Here is a 17,703-nt window from a genome sequence, read left to right as displayed (position 1 = left end):
GGATACGTTTCAGCTCACACCATGTGGGTGTTAGACATCACCTCTACATTTATTGCAGTCCTTTAAGTCTGTGACGGCGGGGCAGCCGCTGACAGCATGCAGAGCAAGTTAGGAAAAACCGAGGCCCTGTGGGAACAGCAACACGGGTTCCACAGGCTCTCCTCCTCGCAGCCCCCCACAAGACCTGGGGCTCAGCGCAGCCGCTTCCCCACCCAGCACAGCAGCAGAGGGGCCCTAGAACCCCCACAGAAAGGACTGTCCCAGCCTCGGGAGCAAGAGATGGCTCCCTCCAGACGGGCCTCATCCAACTCTGCCCTGGAGTGTGGCTGGAAGGAAGGGACAGAGAAAACGGCTGTCCCAGCCCAAGAAGGCAGTTCCACTGGGAAGTGAGTCAGGTCCGGCGGCAGCGCTTCCTCTGGCAGGGCCGAGGCTCCCGGCTGCTGGGGTGGGCCGAGGTCGCCGCCTGGGGATCGGACACCGGAGCCTTGCGGCGGCTGCAACTCATGCTCAGGACCCAGCCCAGCTTGTTGTATAGCACCTGCTTGAGGCCTGGCGGCAGCGGCAGACCCTCCAGCGTGTCCCCCGAGTCTGGTCGCAGCTGGCGCAGGCGGTGGCAGCAGAGGTACTGGAGGGAGGTGGCGCTGGCGCAGGAGCGGGTGACCTTCATGCTGCTCCGGGCCGCCGTGGAGCACACCATCGGGTAGAAGCTCTTGTTCCACAGCTTGGTGGCTGCCACACCTGGAAGGGAGGGGCCAGCCTGAACCCCAGGCAGGGAAGGGGCCAGCTATTGGGCGCAGCCCCTCAGACCTCATGCTGCAGTCACCGGGGTGGACAGCTGCCACAGCTAAGGCAAGGCAGGGTACACGCGCAGCCCCTGCCACTCCAGCCTGGCCTCACTGTCCCACCCCCTGGGACCCGGGGGCCTCAGGCTTCTGGGAGGAACCCTTTCAGGAAACCTCAGTGTCCACTGGGCTGGGGTGGGGTGGCCACCTCCCTCAGGGTGACCGCTGAGAGGAGCTCAAATCCTGTGGCAGCCTCACCTATGCACTTCCTATTCTTGAAAAAGGTGAGCGTGCCATGCCAGGTGTCCAGGTGTACGCCAATGATGGAGCCCTGGCCAAACCGCGACGAGAAGCTGGTCTTGTCGCCCTTGTGGTGGAGGAGGCCTGGGGGCAGCCAGGATTGCAGTGAGCCCAGGAGCTCCAAGCTCAGCCCCGCCCCACCCTGGGCCTCACGCACCCGTGTAAGAGAGGCCCCAGCTGTCCTCATCCCTGCCCAGCAGGCTGCAGAACGTGTGGCGGTATTTGTCGAGGTCCACATCTGACGTCCCGATGCCCACCATCTAGGAACAGGGGCCAGGCAGAGGGCACAGGGCTGGGCTGCTGGAGCCAGGTTCCCCAGAAGCACCCTGGGCCGAAGCAACTTACCATGTCGGTGCCATAGACGGGCGAGGTCATCTTGATCTCCCAGAAATGCTGGCCCTCCCCCAGCTCCTTGGTGCCCCGGATGGCCGCTGTGCCGCAGCTGTACTCCATGTGGAAGCTGACCTTACGGTTGTCACAGCTCAGCAGGGTAGCTGACGACTTATTCAAGTCATCCCAGACCCAGTCGAAATCTGCAAGAGAGGCCCAGGCTGGGGCAGCCCTGAGAGCTCCATGGGGCTCTACCCTGCCCGCCCCCAGGCCCGCCCGCAGTGCAGTCCCAGCAGGGGTGGCTCCCACGCTCACACTCATCTTCCTCTCCGCAGCGGCAGTCCTTGCCCCGGTGGGCCGAGTGCAGGCTGCTACAGAAGGAGGCCTCACTCTGCCCAGCACAGTCACAGAAGGACTCGCCGGTCACGGGCACCGCACTGGGGATGGATGGCGGCAGCGCGGAGCACTCGGGGTCGGAGTCCGAGTCGCTGTGCTGGGAGAGAAGGGCCGGCTGTTCCTGCCTGTCGCCCGCTGTCTGCCCTCTCACCCTTGCCCTCTGCCAGCCCAACCTGAGTCTCTTCCTCCCCTATCCCTGACCCACCCAGGAAAGGATGGGGGTCCAGGCCTCCAGGGACTTCACAGTACCCCGAGCGCATGGCCCAGGCTCCTTCCCAACAGGCTCCAGCTCTGCCCCATTCTGCATGACCAGGAGGGCCCCGGAGGCCCAGCCACTGAGCAGCAGCCAAGGCCGCCTGGCCTCCAAGTGGTTTCTACACGGTAGATGAGCCCCAGGCCCACCCCACCTGCCCAGAGCTGAGATGGTGTGGACACCTTCCCTGCAGGGGCCCCCAGGCAAGGCCACCACCCCTGCATCAGGCCCAGCTGCAGCCACCTGGCCTCAGGGCAGTCCCCACCACACTGTGGCCCAATGACCTTCCTGTTACCTGAGCAGACCTGGCTCACCACAGGGTCCTACTGCCCAGTGCCCATTACAGGCCCCGCCCCTCCTGGTGCAGGTTTCAGCTGTCACCTCCCTGAGGCTTCTCCAGCCCCTTCGTCCCTGTTCCATTTTTCCTCTTTTGCTTCACTGAAGTTCTTGGTCTTGATTCTTGGCCTCCTCCCACCAGAATGTGAGCTCCTTGTGGGAGGCGGTGCCCCTCCCAGCCTCCTCCCTGTCACAGGCTGTGCGGGGGTCACCCAGGGGCTGAATGGACCGGGGGGTCAGCAGGGAGAGTGCTAAGTGGCGGGGTGGGGGGCCTGTGGCAGAGGCCTTGTGACAGTGAGGGTTGAGGGCTGGTCCAGAGAGGTGATGTGACCCCCAGGAGAAGCCACAGGGGACCATGACATGGGCGCCACCAGCTTCCAGGTGAACGTGGACCAATCCAAAGCCAGCTTCAGGGCAGGACACTGTCCTCTCTAGAGGGGATGGCCCCACCCCACAGACAAGGCAGGCCCAGACGACTCTACCCCACTGCCTAGAAGTGCGGGTCCCCAAAGCCAGGGGAGACCCCGAGTCAGGAGCCCGGGCACAGAACTGAGCACTTGCACTGCAGGCCCAGGGCCGGGCTCCCTAGAGGAGGAGACAGACTGAACGCCACTGCCTACCTCCTGCCCACAACGGACTGCAGGCCCATTTGGTGACACAGGACAAGCAGCACGTGTCGGGCACTGCCGAGCCCGCAGGCACGCCTGCATGCCACAGCCACGAGCCTGTGAGGCTCAGGACATGTGACCTGTAGGAGCTGGAGGCGGGCGGGAAGGCAGGTTGGGGCCTCTCCCTGGCTGGAGCAGAGAGCTCCAGGGGACCCCAGGACAGCCCCCACCCGGTGGGTAAGGACCCTGTTTCCCAATTTGCCCCCAAGGCCTAATGGACCCACCGGGCTCAGGGGGTCCTCACTCCCAGGACACCTGGCTGAGCCTGAACAGCAGCGCAGGGGAGCTGTGGCAGCAGAGAGCAGCGCCAGGCCACGCAAGCAGCCGCCCCGGAAGGACACGGCCCATGATGACAGAGGACAGGCAGCGTGCGTGTGTCAGATACTGGCCTGGCCTGTGGACACGCCCGCATCCCACAGCCATGACCCTGCGAGGCCAGGAGAGACTGCTCCAGGGCACATGACCTGTGACAGCTGGAAGTGGGGCAGGAAGGCGCAGCCACACTCCTGCTCTGGTCCGAGGCAGATCTCAGGAAACCGACTGGGAAATCACCCCCCACAGGGACCCCCACCCCTCCCAGCCTCACTGCGCCCCGTCAGGCCAGGCAGCTGCCCTCAGGGTCTGCCAAGGTGGGGGTCAGGGGCCATGGGTGCAGGTAGCTCTGCCTGCAAAGCCCACAGGCACATCAGATCATCTGGGCTGCAGACAGATAAACACCTGAGCTGTTCTGAACACCTCAGGTTCCTGGCCTCCCTGAGCAGGTGCAGAAATTTTTCAAGTATCAAGGTTTTTTTGTTTTGTTTTGTTTTTTTAACACACATATATGTGAATAAAGAGTATCTGTTTGTAGTGGCAGAAGAAGCGTCCGGTAGGACAACCAGCAAGTTAACAATGGTCACCTCCAGAAATGGGCTGGGTAAACCAAAGAATCTTTTTGTTTTTTTTTTTTCGAGTCAGGGTCTAGCTCAGTCACCCAGGCTGGAACCCACTGGTGTGATCATGGCTCACTGCAGCCTTCATCTCCCTGGCTCAAGCAATCCTCCCAGCTCAGCCTCCTGAGTAGTTGGGACTACAGGCACGTGGCACCACGCCTGACAAATTTTTTAAATTTTTGTAGAGACAGCGTTTCACCATGTTGCCCAGGCAGGTCTCAAAACTCCTGGGCTCATGTGATCCTCCGGCTTCAGCCTCCCATAGTGCTAGGATTATAGGTGTGAGCCACAGTGCCCAGCCCCATAGTGGAGAATTTCTGTTGAATGAACCAAAAGCAACTGCCAACCTCTCCATACAGCATGTGTTTCAGAGGAGAAAGCGTAGTGAAGAATGCAGGGTGTTCTGGGGTCCTGTCACCCCTGAAGCTGTGTGTGTCCTTTGTCAAATTAAAGAGTCTTACTGAATGTGGTGCATCTAGGAGACGGGCCCAGGGTTGGCCTGGTCCTCTGGCCTCAGAAGCATCTTTCCCTCCGACTGATTCCCTGTTCAGGTAATGCCTGCCTAGGGCATCTCCACACCTTAGGCCAGCCACGTCCGCCTCGCCCGCTGGGACCTACCTGCCCATCAGAGTCGTAGCCCCAGTTAGTGGAGCCTGCTAGAGCCACGGCCCGGGCATCTGCGTCTCGGCGGGCTGCACTCAGGACGAAGTGCCAGGCCCTGCTGTTCCGGGGGCGTCTGGCCATGGTGGAAAGAATCTAGAAGAAAACACAGGCTCTGGGCAAAGGAAGACTCACAGCGCTCCCAGCCCTGAGCTTCCAGGCTGGGCCACGGACCCACTCAAAGTGCGGACTGCAGGGGCCGCACCAGGGCCCCAGAACGCTTCAGGAGCCCGTACCTCACTCCAGGATCTGAGCAGCTCAATAAAACCTAGGTAGATCCTGCGAAACGACACCCAGACACCCATGACTCCGGAATGCGAATCCCAGCCCCTCTCTCCGGCTCCACCTCACGAACCTGGGCCCCGCCCGCCTGTCCCGCAGGCATCTAAAACCTCCACTCGCTCCTCCTCCGTCGTCCAGTTTGACAAATGGCATCTCCGGCCTCCCAGTTCCTCATGCCAGAAGCACGGTGGTCACCCCTCCCCGACACCTTCCCCTCATGCCCTGCCCGACCGCCGCACCCGCCTGCATCCTCCTCCCGCCACCATCTCCTGGGCCGCGCAGCTCGCCTTCCCCGCCGCTCGCTACCGCCAGGGCTCCTCGTGAAACGCAAATCTTAAAATCTGCTCAGCGCTGGCCGCTGTTTTGGCATAAAATGCAAAAGGCTGCGAGGGCCAGGTCTGCGCTTCCCAGGCCACCTGCCTGGCCCCTCCCTCGCCAGCTCCGGGGTTCCCGCCCTGCGCCCCGTGGGTTCCGCCTCGCCTTCCAGGGCCGACCCCTGCGCCGGGCTCGCAGCTGGCAACGCCCGCTGGGCCCCCGGGTGGGGTTCCAGGGAGGCCGGGGCGGATCGCGGCGCCCGGACCGCCGAACCCTGCCCAGCCCCAGGCGAGCGTGGGTGCAGCCAGAGCCGCCCTCCCCGGTGGCCGCCCGGCCTGGCTGTCCCCTCCCGCGGGCGCGCGGGTTCCGGAGTCGGCGGCACCAGGGAAGCCTCTCTCGGGCGCGGCCCTCCGGAGAGGAACAAAGGCGGCGCCCTGGCCGCGCTGCTACCGCCGCGCCCACAAGGTCAGCGCGCCCGCCCAGAGCCCGGGACCGCGGCCCGTGCCCCGCCGCTCACCTGCAGCCCCCGCTGCGCGCTCCGCCGGCCCGGCCCTGACCCACTTTCTGCCCGGGAGCAAGACGTAAACAATCCCCGCCCCCTGCGTCCATTGGCTCCGGCGGCGAGGGGCGGGCACACCTGTCTCGGATCTGCGGAGGAGGGGGCGGGAGTCGGGTGACAAAGCTATTGCCGAGAGGCTTCAGGAACTGTCAATCCTATTCTAACGTTCCTATTGGTCAGTTCCCACGCGGTTGGAGACAAAGCCCCCACGCACATTGGACCCAGGCGGGAGGCGGTACCGCAGGCCGCGTTGACCCGAAAGTAGGTCCGTGTCATCGTCTGCGCCGGAACCTGCGGGACAGGATCGAGAGCCCCTCCGGCAATCTGATTGGCTGAAACAGCAGGACTAGGCCTATCAAGAGGAGCCAGGGGCGGGCACTCACTGCCCATTGGTTGGAAGACCCTTCGCTCTAGCTGGGAGGCTGACGGCCCGCGGGCGTAAGCGCGCTGCGGCCGCGAGCTCCTGGCGGCGGCGGGATGGAGGCGGCGGCCGGTGAGTGGCGGGCCAGGGTGCGGAGCCGGGCCAGGGCCTCGCTTGGGGCCCCGCCGCGTCCCTTCCTGGCGGCGGCCTCGCTGCGTCGCGCGCCTCCAGTGCGACCATCACCGGCCGGCGTGGCTGGGCCGGGCCAGAGGCCGCATTTTCTAAACAGGGTCGTTTCTCGCGTGCTCCTGCTTCGATGTGGAAGCTCCGTGACCTCGGAGGGCCTGAGTCGTGGAGTTGGGGGAGCTTTTAAAGGAAACTTTGTTGAATACCGCGTTGTAGGCGGGCGCGGTGGCGCCTGTGGGCCCCGCTGTCCTGGAGGTCACAACTGCACCGCAGCCCGGGCAAGAGCGAGACCCTGTCTCCAAATAAGTCACACGCGCGCAGTTATGAAAGTTAAGACGGACTCCAGAATCTCACATGCTTTTAAGTTGTTTGTGGAAGTGGCGCTCTAAGTGTTCAGAAAAGTGTAAGTTGCGCGGGACGGAATTCACACTAGTGGGGACGATCCGTTCGCCAGATCAGCGCCGTGGGCCCTCCTGAGTAGTGGGAGCCGCATTTATCTTCTAACAGATCTCGAGTCCGGTGCCAAAAGGAAAACATTCCTCGGACAGCAAGGTCTTGTAGCACAACTCTGACAGATGAGAAACCCAGTGCTGGAGTCTTTTGTTTGTTTGTTTTTGAGACGGAGTCTCGCTCTGTCGCCCAGGCTGGAGTGCAGTGGCGCGATCTCGGCTCACTGCAAGCTCTGCCTTGCGGGTTCACGCCATTCTCCTGCCTCAGCCTCCTGAGTAGCTGGGACTACAGGCGCCCACCACCGCGCCCGGCTAATTTTTTGTATTTTTAGTAGAGACGGGGTTTCACCGTGTTAGCCAGGATGGTCTCGATCTCCTGACCTCGTGATCCGCCCGTCTCAGCCTCCCAAAGTGCTGGGATTACAGGCGTGAGCCACCGCACCTGGCCCAGTGCTGGAGTCTTATTCCAGAGGAGAAGCCCGGAAAAGCCTGTCCTTATTATCAGGACAGATTTACTACAAAGTAAGGATATTACTGAGATTGAGAGAAGCTTTTTTTTTTTTTTTTGAGACAGGGTCTTAACTGTCGCCAAGGCTGAAGTGCAGTGGCGCGATCGTAACTCACTGCAGCCTTGCCCTCCTGGGCTCAAGCGACCCTCCCACCTCAGCTCCTGAGCACCTGGGACCACAGGATGCACCACCCTGCCTGGCTAAGTTTTTAATGTGTAGACATGGGCTCTGAATACGTTATTGAGAGTGGTCTGGAACTCCTCCTCTACCGAAGTGATCCTTCCACTTTGGCCTCTCAGAGTGCTGGGATGACGGGCGTGAGCCACTGCCCCTAGTCCAAGCTTTCATTTTTTTGTTGGGGGGAGACAGAGACTCGCTCCGTTGCCCAGGCTGGAGTGCAGTGGCACAATCTCCATGACGGCTCACTGCAACCTCCACCTCCCAGGTTCAAGCAATTCTCCTGCCTCAGCCTCCCAAATAGCTGGGATAACAGGCACACGCCACCATGCCTGGCTAATTTTTTTGTACTTTTAGTAGAGACAGAGTTTCACCACATTGGCCAGGCTGGTGTCTCGAACTCCTGACCTCAGATGATCCACCCACCTCGGCCTCCCCAAGTGCTGGAGTTACAGGCGTGAGACACTGCGCCCGGCCCCAAGCTTTCTTTAAACGGGGAAAATATGCACATAAAAATTCAAAAGGCCTAGGCTGGGTAAGGTGGCTCATGCCTGTAATCCCAGCACTTTGGGAGGCCAAGGCAGGCGGATCACTTGAGGTCAGATTTGAGACCAGCATGGCCAACATAGCGAAACACTGTCTCTACTAAAAAAAAAAAAAAAAAAAAAAAATTAGCTGGGCATGGTGGCGCACGCCTGTGGTCCCAGCTACTCTGGAAGCCGAGGCTTGGGAGGCTGAGGCACGAGAATTGCTTGAACCCAGGAGGCGGAGGTTGCAGTGAGCCAAGATTGCGCCACTGCACTCCAGCCTGGGCGACAGAATGAGACTGCCTCTCAAAATAAACATATAAATTTACTGTAAAAATATATTTGTCCAGCGCGTGGAATGATCTGGGTTTGGTAACCCATAAGGCTGACCGGGACTCATTGTCCGTGGAGAGCGCCCTCGCCTTCCACGGGGAGATGGTGCTTAGCCTCCTTCCTGCGCTTCCAGCCCCACTGCTCCACCTGGCAGGCTCATGCTGACTGCACTTTGCTGAGGATCTGCTTAGGAGCTGCCTCAGTTTGCTGAGAAGTGAAATGTTCTTGGGGGAACCCTCAGGGTGGTTGTCCCGGTTCCCTGACACTAGGGCCTGCGTTTAGCGTGGTGCTCAGCCCAACACACCAGAGAGGCACAGTTCCCCCACCTCTGCCAACGAGGAAAGCCCCTGGGGGTTAACACTGCCGCTGGTGCCAGCACTGATGTTAGCATGGCAGTCAGGACCCGGGCCTGACAGAGTCCCCGGCAGCTACAGAAGTGCATGCGCCCTCTCTGCACAGGTCACTTCCAGTACCTCTTGGTGTTGAAGTGATTTAAGTCAGAACCCCTTTTACTGCCCCAGGGGTGACCGCGAGGCCGTGGCTTTGTGTCTGCAGGAGTGTGGGCCTGGGGCTGCCTTTTCCGCGTCCCGAGGAGACCTCAGGCAGCCTCTGTAGGTCTGAGGACCTGCCTGCATGCCAGGTTCTCCCGGGAGGCTTTGCACTTGGGAGCCTTTGAACCTGCCCTTGAGAGGCGGATCAGGAGGGGGCAGGTTTTACGCGTCGTGTGTTGAGCCCCTCACATGCACCCCCCAAGGACCTGTCGGGGATGGAGCAGCGTGCTGGAGACGAGGGGCATGACCTCAGCGGTGGCGCTGGGGTGAAAATGCAGGGGTTTTGCCAAGGTGTCTGCACACAGCAGCCCCTGCCGCGTGGCAGGGACAGGATGGGACCCTGGAAGGAAGAAGAGCTGGGGCTGTGCCGGGAGCAGCTGGCTGCCCTCACCTGCCGCACATTGCAGGGTCCGAGAGCTGGGGACGCTGGTGTGCGACAACGCGTGGTTGTTGCCACCCACCCTGGGCCCTCTGCTGCCTCTGCCGAGCCCAGGTGCACGGGCTGGGGAAAGAGTGGAGTCTGTTGGGTTCCTGTTAGAAATAGCAGGGGGCTGGCAGTTTCACGATCATGTCACTCGTGTGTGTGAGTTTGCACACGCCTGCGCATGAAGGAACGCACGCACCCTTGCACGCAGCGAGAGGAGAGTTGGGCAGTTTCCGGTCTCAGCAGCGCCGCCTCAGGCAGGTGCAGGGAGTGCCGTGGTCTTAGAGCGTCCCCCCTGGGTCTGGGGCTGCAGGGGACCTGCCTGGAGGTCTTTACATCCAGGCGAAGCGGGGCAGGGGCTGCCTCTGGGTCTGGCGATTCACCACGGCCTCGCTCAAAACGTGGGTGCAAGAGGCGGTGGGTGACCCCGTGTGTGCGGGCACAGTGGGCACCAGGAGTCCTGACCTTCTCTGTCATGTTTCTGACCAGATCCTGGAAACCTGGCCGGCGTCAGACACATCATCCTGGTCCTCTCAGGAAAGGGGGGCGTTGGGAAAAGCACCGTCTCCACGGAGCTGGCCCTGGCACTGCGCCACGCGGGCAAGAAGGTGAGCACCCTGGCCCTCACTGGGCGGAGCCCCGGGCAGCTGCCTGCGTCCCGGCGGAGGCCTGGCGGTGCCCCTGGCCCAGGCTTTGCCGCTCTTGCAGGTGGGAATCCTGGATGTGGACCTGTGTGGCCCCAGCATCCCCCGCATGCTCGGGGCGCAGGGCAGGGCCGTGCACCAGTGCGACCGCGGCTGGGCGCCCGTCTTCCTGGACCAGGAGCAGAGCCTCTCGCTCATGTCTGTGGGCTTCCTGCTGGAGAAGCCGGACGAGGCCGTGGTGTGGAGAGGCCCCAAGAAAAACGGTAACAGCCGGGCGGTCCGTCCCCTGTCCTGGTGAATGGGGTTAGCGCCGGTGCCGGCCTCTCCTTGTGGAGGTGCTTCCCTTCAGCAGCCAGGGCTGTCCCTGGGGACCTGCACATGACACCCACGACCAGGCACAGGGCTCTGGCTGGCGGTGTGTGTCGAGTTGGGTCCGCGCTGCCACACAGCTGTCCCCAACTCTCGGTCAGAGAGAGTGGGGTCGGTCTGCTGAGACCCTGGCCACGGCATGCAGGGAACTGAGGCCCCAGTGTGGCAGGTCATAGGGGCAGAGCTGAGGGGGTTCTGGTACCTCTGGAGCAGGTGGCATTAGACGCCCCCAAAGGCAGGGAGAGGCTGGTGGAGTGAGGCGCAGGCTCTGGGTGCTCCCATGTGTGGGTACAGACCCCTGGAAGGTCCTGGCTCTGTGTTCTGATTTGGGGCCTCGGGGAGTCAGCGGGGGCTCTGTGGGCAGGGGCTGGACGCTGGAGAAAGGGACGCTGTAGATGGCCCGGCCCCATCTTTGCCCTCCTGGCCAGGGCCTCCCGAGAGCCTGTGACGGAGGCTGGTGGCAAGTGGCACCTGATGGACTGCAGCCCCTCGGCCTGACCTGGCCGGTTCTTAGTGACGCAGGGCCACGTGTGCACACCTGCCCTGCCCTGCCCACCCTGTCTGCCCCGTCTTTGCAGCGCTGATAAAGCAGTTTGTGTCCGACGTGGCCTGGGGGGAGCTGGACTACCTGGTGGTGGACACGCCCCCGGGGACCTCCGATGAGCACATGGCCACCGTAGAAGCCCTGCGTCCTCACCAGCCCCTGGGGGCCCTCGTGGTCACCACGCCCCAGGTACCACTGCGGCACCTTCCCGAGTCCCTGAGGGCGGCTTCCCAGAGGGCTGGGCGGGTGTCCCTGCCTGTGCGCCTGGCCGACCGTGGCCTTGGCTGCTGCCCCGCAGGCGGTGTCCGTGGGGGACGTGAGGCGCGAGCTGACCTTCTGCAGGAAGACGGGCTTGCGGGTGATGGGAGTCGTGGAGAACATGAGCGGCTTCACCTGCCCACACTGCGCAGTGAGTCCCGGGGGTTGCAGAGGGGGCGAGGCAGCACCTGACCGGCGGGGGCCTTGGGCGGCGCTGGGCTCACCACTGTCTCCTAGGAGTGCACCAGCGTCTTCTCCAGGGGCGGCGGAGAGGAGCTGGCCCAGCTCGCCGGGGTGCCCTTCTTAGGTGAGTGTCCCGAGCTGCTGTTGGGGTCCCGGCCTCCCATTCCATCTCTGCCCTGGGTGGGTTTGACCTCTGTGCCCCCAGTGCCCGAGGGAGAGGACGGGACAGGAGTGGTTTCCTCCTCTCTCCTCGGGCCACGGGCCACGCCGCTGCGACCTGTGGCTCATCCACCCGTGCCCTTCTCAGGGCCCCCTCGGGTGCCAGGACCCGGCCTGCTGGGAGGGCCGCAGGTCTGGAGGTGGAAATCGTCTGGCAGCACCTCAGTCTCCTCTATGGCCACGGGTGGTTCGGGCGCGTCCAGCTGAGCCAGTGGTGGGAGCGGAAGGTGTGGACATGGCACCACCGCCTCCACTGTGCCCTGTAGGCTCCGTGCCCCTGGACCCTGAGCTCATGAGGAGCCTGGAGGAGGGCCACGACTTCATCCAGGAGTTCCCCGGCAGCCCCGCCTTCGCTGCACTCACCTCCATAGCCCAGAAGATTCTGGACGCGACACCCGCGTGCCTCCCCTGACTAAGGCCACCTTGCAGCCGCTTTCCAGGGCCACCGAGGGCTCTGCTCCAGCCTCTCAGAGAAACAGGCCTAGGCTCGGCTCCCGGGCCCTGCAGGGGCAGGCCCAGGCAGCGTCAGCGGGAGAGCGTCTCCCCGACCAGCCCAGCCCCAGGATGTGTTGCACCAGCAGCTCTGCCTGGTTGGCCTGTGGCTGAGAGGACAGCTCGGGCCCTGGTGCTGTGGCCTGCGTGCTCTGCAGCTGTGCGACGGGAGTGGCCTGGGCTCTCTTCCCATCCATGTTTCCCACCTGTGCGCCTGGCAGCCACGTGTCCACACAGCAGAGCGCAGGACTTCTGCCGTCCTCAGGTGACCCCAGGCCTCCAGCACCCGGGGGTCACTGTCATCTGTGTTAAGCTTGGGGAGTGCCCCCTAAGGGGGCGAAATGACCTCAGGCATGTCTTGTAACTGTAGAGGGGCCCACCATTAAACGTGTCCGCTGCTGTGGTGACAAGTCTGATGTTTCTAGAGTCTTCTGTCCTTCGGGGTCAGACAGCACCTGCTTCTGAAAGTGGCTCGGCTGGACTGGGCCAGGCCGGCAGGTTCGTTAAGCTCCGTTGTCAACAATCCCCTGGGCCCAGGTGCTGATGTGTTCGCATCTTATTTGCTGGGAATTTGGGGAGATTTTGTGATAAACCTGAGAGCTGGCCCCTTCGCCGTGGAAGAATGGCCTCCCTGGGACACTACGGGGCCCATCCCGGGACTGAGACCAGAAGTCAGGTTGAGAAGGGAGCTCTGATCCCAGGGGCCCCCTGCACCTCTTCCCAGTGAGACCCGAAAGGAAAGCCGTTCCAGAAAGCAGAATGCGCCGTTTTTCCCAGAGGAAGAGCTCAGCCTTCAGCAGAGGAGGACCCTGGAGGTGGGGGCCGGGAACCAACCCGCGCGGCCTCTGGCTGGGTGGGAGGGCACCAGGCCCACCTGGGCTGACAATGCCGGTGCCTTGAGGGGGCAGAGAAGACAAATGCCCGGGGCATCTGCAGGGTGTGCGGCTTCCCACGCAGGGCCAACGGCCCGCCCTGCGCTCACTCCTCACCCCACCTCAGCCGCGCCCTGGCTGCCTGGACCACACCCCTCGGGGACACTGCCTGGTCCTCACGGTGATGCCTGGAAGAGGAGGGGTGAGATGCAGAGCTCCTGGGGATTCGAGTTGGTGCCATCATTCCTGGGGGATGCCCTGCAGGGAGCCCGAGGTGCAGCCGCAGGAACCAGAAAGACACGTGGGTGTTGCACAGTTGGCCAGGGCGGTGGCGGGGCAGGATCCAGGCGGGGCCCTGGGCGTGGCCAAGCCGGCGAGGAGAGAGGTGAGGAGACCAAGGTGGACCCAGGCAACACCATCCTCCCCTCCCCTAAGCCAGGTGGTTTTTCTGAGACAGGGTGTTGCTCTGTCGCCCAGGCTGGAGTGCAGTGGTGCAGTCTCGGCTCACAGCAGCCTCTACCTCCCAGGCTCCAGCGATCCTCCTGCCTCAGCCTCCCTAGGACCACAGGCACAGGCCGCCATGCTATGCTAATTTTTTTTATTTTTTGTAGAGATAGGGTCTCTCTTGTGTTGCCCAGGACGGTCTCTTGAACTCCTGGGCTCAAGCGATCCGCCCGCCTCGGCCTCCCAAAGCTGTGAGACCACAGCTGCGCGCCGAGCACCCAGCCCCTTCCCTGGTTTCACGTTTGCAGTCACGCACCGTGCCTGTTGGATTCAATTGCCTTTGCCTTTAATTGATGACAGCTGGGGGGGCCGCCATGCCTTCCACCCCAGTTAGGCCCTTGCGTCTTTCAGCAAGTGCACAGCACAGGCCCCTGAGGACACTGAGGACCTGTCCCCAGCACAAGGTGAGCCAGGCGGGGACCTGAGTCCGGGGCTTGAGTCCGGGGACCTGGTCAGCAGGGAGCGAAGTGGGCCTCGCTGAGGTCCCGCAGGTCGAGCCCCGCAACCTCGGGCGGGCTGGCACAGGTGATGTTGTTGTAGGTATACACGGGGGGCTGGCAGTCGTCCCCCTCACAGATGGCCTGGACAAAGCGGGGCACGGCACTGGGGTTCTGCAGGGCAAAGTCCCGCAGCGCCTTGAGGGGGCAGCTGCAGTCCCAGGGGTTGCCCTCTAGCCACAGGCGCTCCAGGCCCGGGGGCTGCGGTGTGAAGGTCCGCAGCGAGTTGTTCCTGAGACTGAGGTAGCGCAGCCGCCCCAGTGGCGCCAAGAGGCTGTTGGGCAATGCCTCCAGGCGGTTGTGCGAGACGTCCAGCCACACGGCCCGCTGCAGGGGGCCCAGGGAATCCGCCGGCAGCTCTGCCAGGCGGTTGCGGGAGAGCAGCAGGTACTCCAGCTTACCCAGGCCCTGGAAGAGGCGGTGGGGCAGGTGCGTGAGCTGGTTGGAGGTCAGGTCGAGCTCCAGCAGCTCCGCCAGCCCCCACAGGCTCTGCTCCTCAATGCCTGCAAGGCCGTTGTCCTTGAGGAAGAGCCGGCGAAGCCCCGAGAGGCCGGCAAAGGTGTGCGGGCGGATGCGGCCCAGGCAGCTGCCCTCCAGGTGCAGGCTGTGCAGCTTACCCAGGCCCCGGAACACCTGCTCCGGAAGGTTCCGGAGACAGTTCCCAGAGAGGTTCATGACCGCCACGTTGGTGAGGCCGAGGAAGGCGCCCGCCTTGACCTCCTGGAGCTGGTTGTGGTCCAGCGTGAGCACCTCCAGCTGCCCCAGGCCCTCAAAGCTGCGCTCAGCCAGCTGCCGGATGCGGTTGTGGCCCAGCTGCAGCTCCTCCAGGAAGTGCAGGTCCTTGAAGGTGCGGGGCCGCAGGCTGGCGATGGCATTGTGGGACAGCCGCAGCACACGCAGGCCCAGCAGACCGGGGAACGTGTCCTCCAGGAGGCCAGCCACGCGGTTGTGAGACAGGTCCAGCCATCGCAGCGCCTTCAGGCCCAGGAAGGCGCCCGGGGCCACGGCAGCGATGAGGTTGCGGTCCAGGTAGAGTTTCTGGAGCCGGGGCAGCTGCGCGAACACGTTTGCCTTGACGGCCCGCAGCGCGTTCCTGCTCAGGTCCAGCTCCCGGAGCTCGGCCAGGCCGCTGAAGAGCGCGGGCTGCAGGTAGGCCAGCCTGTTGCCCGCCAGCACCAGCTCGCGCAGGCTGCCCAGGCCGCGGAACGCCGCATCGGGGAGCACCGCCAGGCTATTCCAGCCAAGGTTGAGGTCCCAGAGGCTGCCGAGGCCGTCGAAGAGCCCGTCCTCCAGCCTGCCCAGGCGGTTGTTGCTGAGGCCGAGCGAGGCCAGCGCGGGCGTGTGTGCAAACGTGCCGACTGCCAGGCTGCGCAGCTGGTTCCGCTCCAGGTGCAGGTGGCACAGGTTCTCTAGGCCCAGCAGCGCCTGCGGCTCCAGGCTGCCCAGCTGGCCGCCCTGCAGGTTGAGGAAGCCCAGGCTGGAGAGGTTCTGGAAGGCCGCCGGGGGGATGGACCACAGGTGGTTGCCGTCCAGCCACAGGGCTTGGGTGCCGCCCGGGATTCCGTCAGGCAGGCGCGTGAGGTTCCTGGAGCTGCAGAAGACGCTGAGCTCATCCGCGTCGTCATCGTAGCTGCAGACACAGGCGGCCGGGCACGCTGGGCCCTCGGCTTCCCCCGGCGTTCCAGGCTCTGCTCCCTCCAGGCTGCGGGGGCCCAGTGCCACCCAGGACAGCAGCAGCAGCGCCAGGGCCAGGCCTCCTGGGTGGGGGGAGAGGCTTGGGGAGGCGGCCCGAGGAGGGCTCTGCCTGAGTGAGCCTGATACCAGCCAGCCGGAAGCGGCGCTCAGGTGTGAACTGAGGCTCGAGGTCACCCGCTGAGATGCGAAGAAGCCGGTGAGCCCCACAGGTCCTCCAGCTCAAAAGCTGACACTGCGCTTCCCACCCCATGGGACAGAGGAGTGGCCGCCCCGCCCCGCTGGACAGACGCTGAGGGCTTGGCTCTCCAGCTGTGCGCAGGCCACGTGGGCTCGGCCAGGCTGGATCTCGGGCCGTCTGGCCATGTGGCAGCCGCACCCCCAAGGCAGGCGCTTGAGCCAGGCCAGTCTGCCACGTTGGCCTAGAGGAAGGGGAGGGAACTGAGCCATTGGCCAAGGTCCGGCCATTTTCAGAATATTCTGGAGCAGGTCTTGGTGGGCACTCGCTCACTGCCGTCAGAGGCTGGACAGGGAGCTGGGCACCTCCTGCCCCAGTTAGGCCCCCTCAGCGGGGTCTCACCTGCCTGCATCCAGGCCTTGGTCAGGTGCTGTAGAAGGGACCAGGGCACCGCCGTCAGGGGACAGGTAGGAACCCTGGACCGTCAGCCACCGAAGCTCACATTGCCTTTCAGGACAAGGGGCCACAGGCCCCACAGACCCAGCCAGCAGCCTCCCAAGCAGTGATGACCCAAAACCTCTACTGTATGGCCCCCCCATCCTCAGAGAGTGTGGAATCGCTGGGATGGTGGCAGGGGCAGCAAGGTGGGGCCCCCCTGACTGCCCTTCTGTCATGATGGGTTGGGGGTGGCCTGAGCCAGCTCTGGAGCTCAGCTCAGGCTTGGGGTGGCCGAAGCTGCAAGGGGTCACCCCACAGAGACAATGGGGTGTGAGCCAATTTCTCCTGCCTGGGCCGGGCCCACGACGCAGGCTGTGAGGGGCACTTCCCGTCGCTGTGCCCGCTGTTCTGGGGGCTGAAGGCTCCGGCCTGCACCTGGCCCTCCTCCCCTGTGCCTCTGCCAGCGCCCTTAGGGTGGAGGACGGGACAGAGACCCTCTGGTGCCAGGCATAGCTGTGTCCCCCTGCCAACCCCAGCAGCCGCATTTCCGACTGTGGGCTCCCCAGAGTCCCCCCGCAAACCCCCAGAGCTGAACCCTCCAGAGCTTCCCTGGGGGTCACCCCTGGCCTCTCCGCAGCAGGCTAAGGGTCACAGACTGGCCACCCCCAGAGTGGGTGGCGGGGCACTCGGGGGCCTCACCTTTCCTCAGGGCCATCCCGCGTGCAGGGCAGGCCGCAGGCAGGCAGCGAGGGAGGGTATGTCTGCTGCGCCGGCCACCCCTGCCCTCTGGATTTCCCCACTGCGGGGCAGCCCGCGCCTGTCACCTGGCTGGCCCAACCCAGCTGGCCCTGGCTCTGTTAACTCCCTCGTGCCGGGCGGCCGGCATCAGCCCGGAGCCCTGGGGTGCAGACAGTGCAGGGGGTGAGGGAGCTTCCGTCAGGGCCCGAGGTGGCCATAATGCGGCCCTAGGGGCTGATGGCCAGTGCCCAGGACCCCTGCAGGGCTGACTGGGGAGGGCTGGGCAGCCAGGTCGGGGTGGGGACCCCTTGCAGCAGCCTGGGAGGGGCTGGGGCTCGAGGCAGGTTTGGGGAGCCCAGGGCTTTACCAGGTCCTGTTGCGGGCAGGGGGCCCCTCGGGCAGCCCCTGGGGTCTTGATCCCACCCCTGGCCTGAGCAGCCAGCCGTGTGGGGCTAAGGGGCTGCCGCCCCTTCCCAGCGGCCCACCCAGCCATCCACCCGCCCTCCCGGGAGTTCCCTACAGCCTGGGTGGGAGCTGCCGTTTGGGCTTCAGGCCCACGGTGCTGTCCAGGGCCCAAGCTCACCCTGCCTCTCCCGTGACCCCAGGGTCGCTGGTGTCTGGCCACTGCCCCGCCCCCAGCCTCTTCTAGGAATGCCTGGCAGGGCTGCAGGCGCCTGTTTGCTTTTGCCCGGCGCCATCCTTGGGGAGTGTGTGGCAGTGGCCTGGCCATGGGAGCCAGGTCTTG

At 64.0% G+C, this 17,703-nt stretch overlaps 3 protein-coding genes across 4 annotated transcripts; 1 reads left to right on the top strand and 2 right to left on the bottom strand.

Moving 5' to 3' along the window:
* Positions 1-24: 24 nt before the first annotated feature.
* SPSB3 (splA/ryanodine receptor domain and SOCS box containing 3) lies at positions 25-5,880 on the bottom strand. Of its 2 annotated transcripts, none has more exons than XM_030798329.1 (7): positions 5,772-5,880; positions 4,616-4,753; positions 1,728-1,905; positions 1,428-1,615; positions 1,240-1,342; positions 1,041-1,166; positions 25-738 (listed from the first exon to the last, which is right to left on the bottom strand). In XM_030798329.1, exons 2-7 carry the CDS (start codon positions 4,739-4,741, stop codon positions 392-394), a joined length of 1,068 nt encoding a protein of 355 aa, XP_030654189.1. In that variant the 5' UTR covers positions 4,742-4,753; positions 5,772-5,880; the 3' UTR covers positions 25-391. The 2 variants fall into 2 exon arrangements, with proteins under 2 accessions (XP_030654189.1, XP_030654190.1); XM_030798330.1 differs by lacking the exon at positions 5,772-5,880 and adding an exon at positions 5,246-5,760 and having other exon boundaries at positions 29-738.
* Positions 5,881-6,201: 321 nt separating this feature from the next.
* Positions 6,202-12,452, top strand: NUBP2 (nucleotide binding protein 2). The gene is made up of 7 exons (XM_003269141.3): positions 6,202-6,306; positions 9,820-9,938; positions 10,039-10,237; positions 10,922-11,076; positions 11,186-11,296; positions 11,383-11,452; positions 11,814-12,452. Exons 1-7 carry the CDS (start codon positions 6,291-6,293, stop codon positions 11,957-11,959), a joined length of 816 nt encoding a protein of 271 aa, XP_003269189.1. The 5' UTR covers positions 6,202-6,290; the 3' UTR covers positions 11,960-12,452.
* A 1,230-nt stretch (positions 12,453-13,682) lies between these two features.
* IGFALS (insulin like growth factor binding protein acid labile subunit) lies at positions 13,683-17,010 on the bottom strand. Its single transcript, XM_030797848.1, has 2 exons — positions 16,920-17,010; positions 13,683-15,669 (listed from the first exon to the last, which is right to left on the bottom strand). Exons 1-2 carry the CDS (start codon positions 16,933-16,935, stop codon positions 13,868-13,870), a joined length of 1,818 nt encoding a protein of 605 aa, XP_030653708.1. The 5' UTR covers positions 16,936-17,010; the 3' UTR covers positions 13,683-13,867.
* Positions 17,011-17,703: the final 693 nt, after the last annotated feature.

The sequence above is a fragment of the Nomascus leucogenys genome, chromosome 18 (assembly GCF_006542625.1).
Source record: "Nomascus leucogenys isolate Asia chromosome 18, Asia_NLE_v1, whole genome shotgun sequence".
Taxonomy (NCBI): Eukaryota; Metazoa; Chordata; class Mammalia; order Primates; family Hylobatidae; genus Nomascus; species Nomascus leucogenys.
This window is presented reverse-complemented; position numbering and strand designations above follow the sequence as displayed.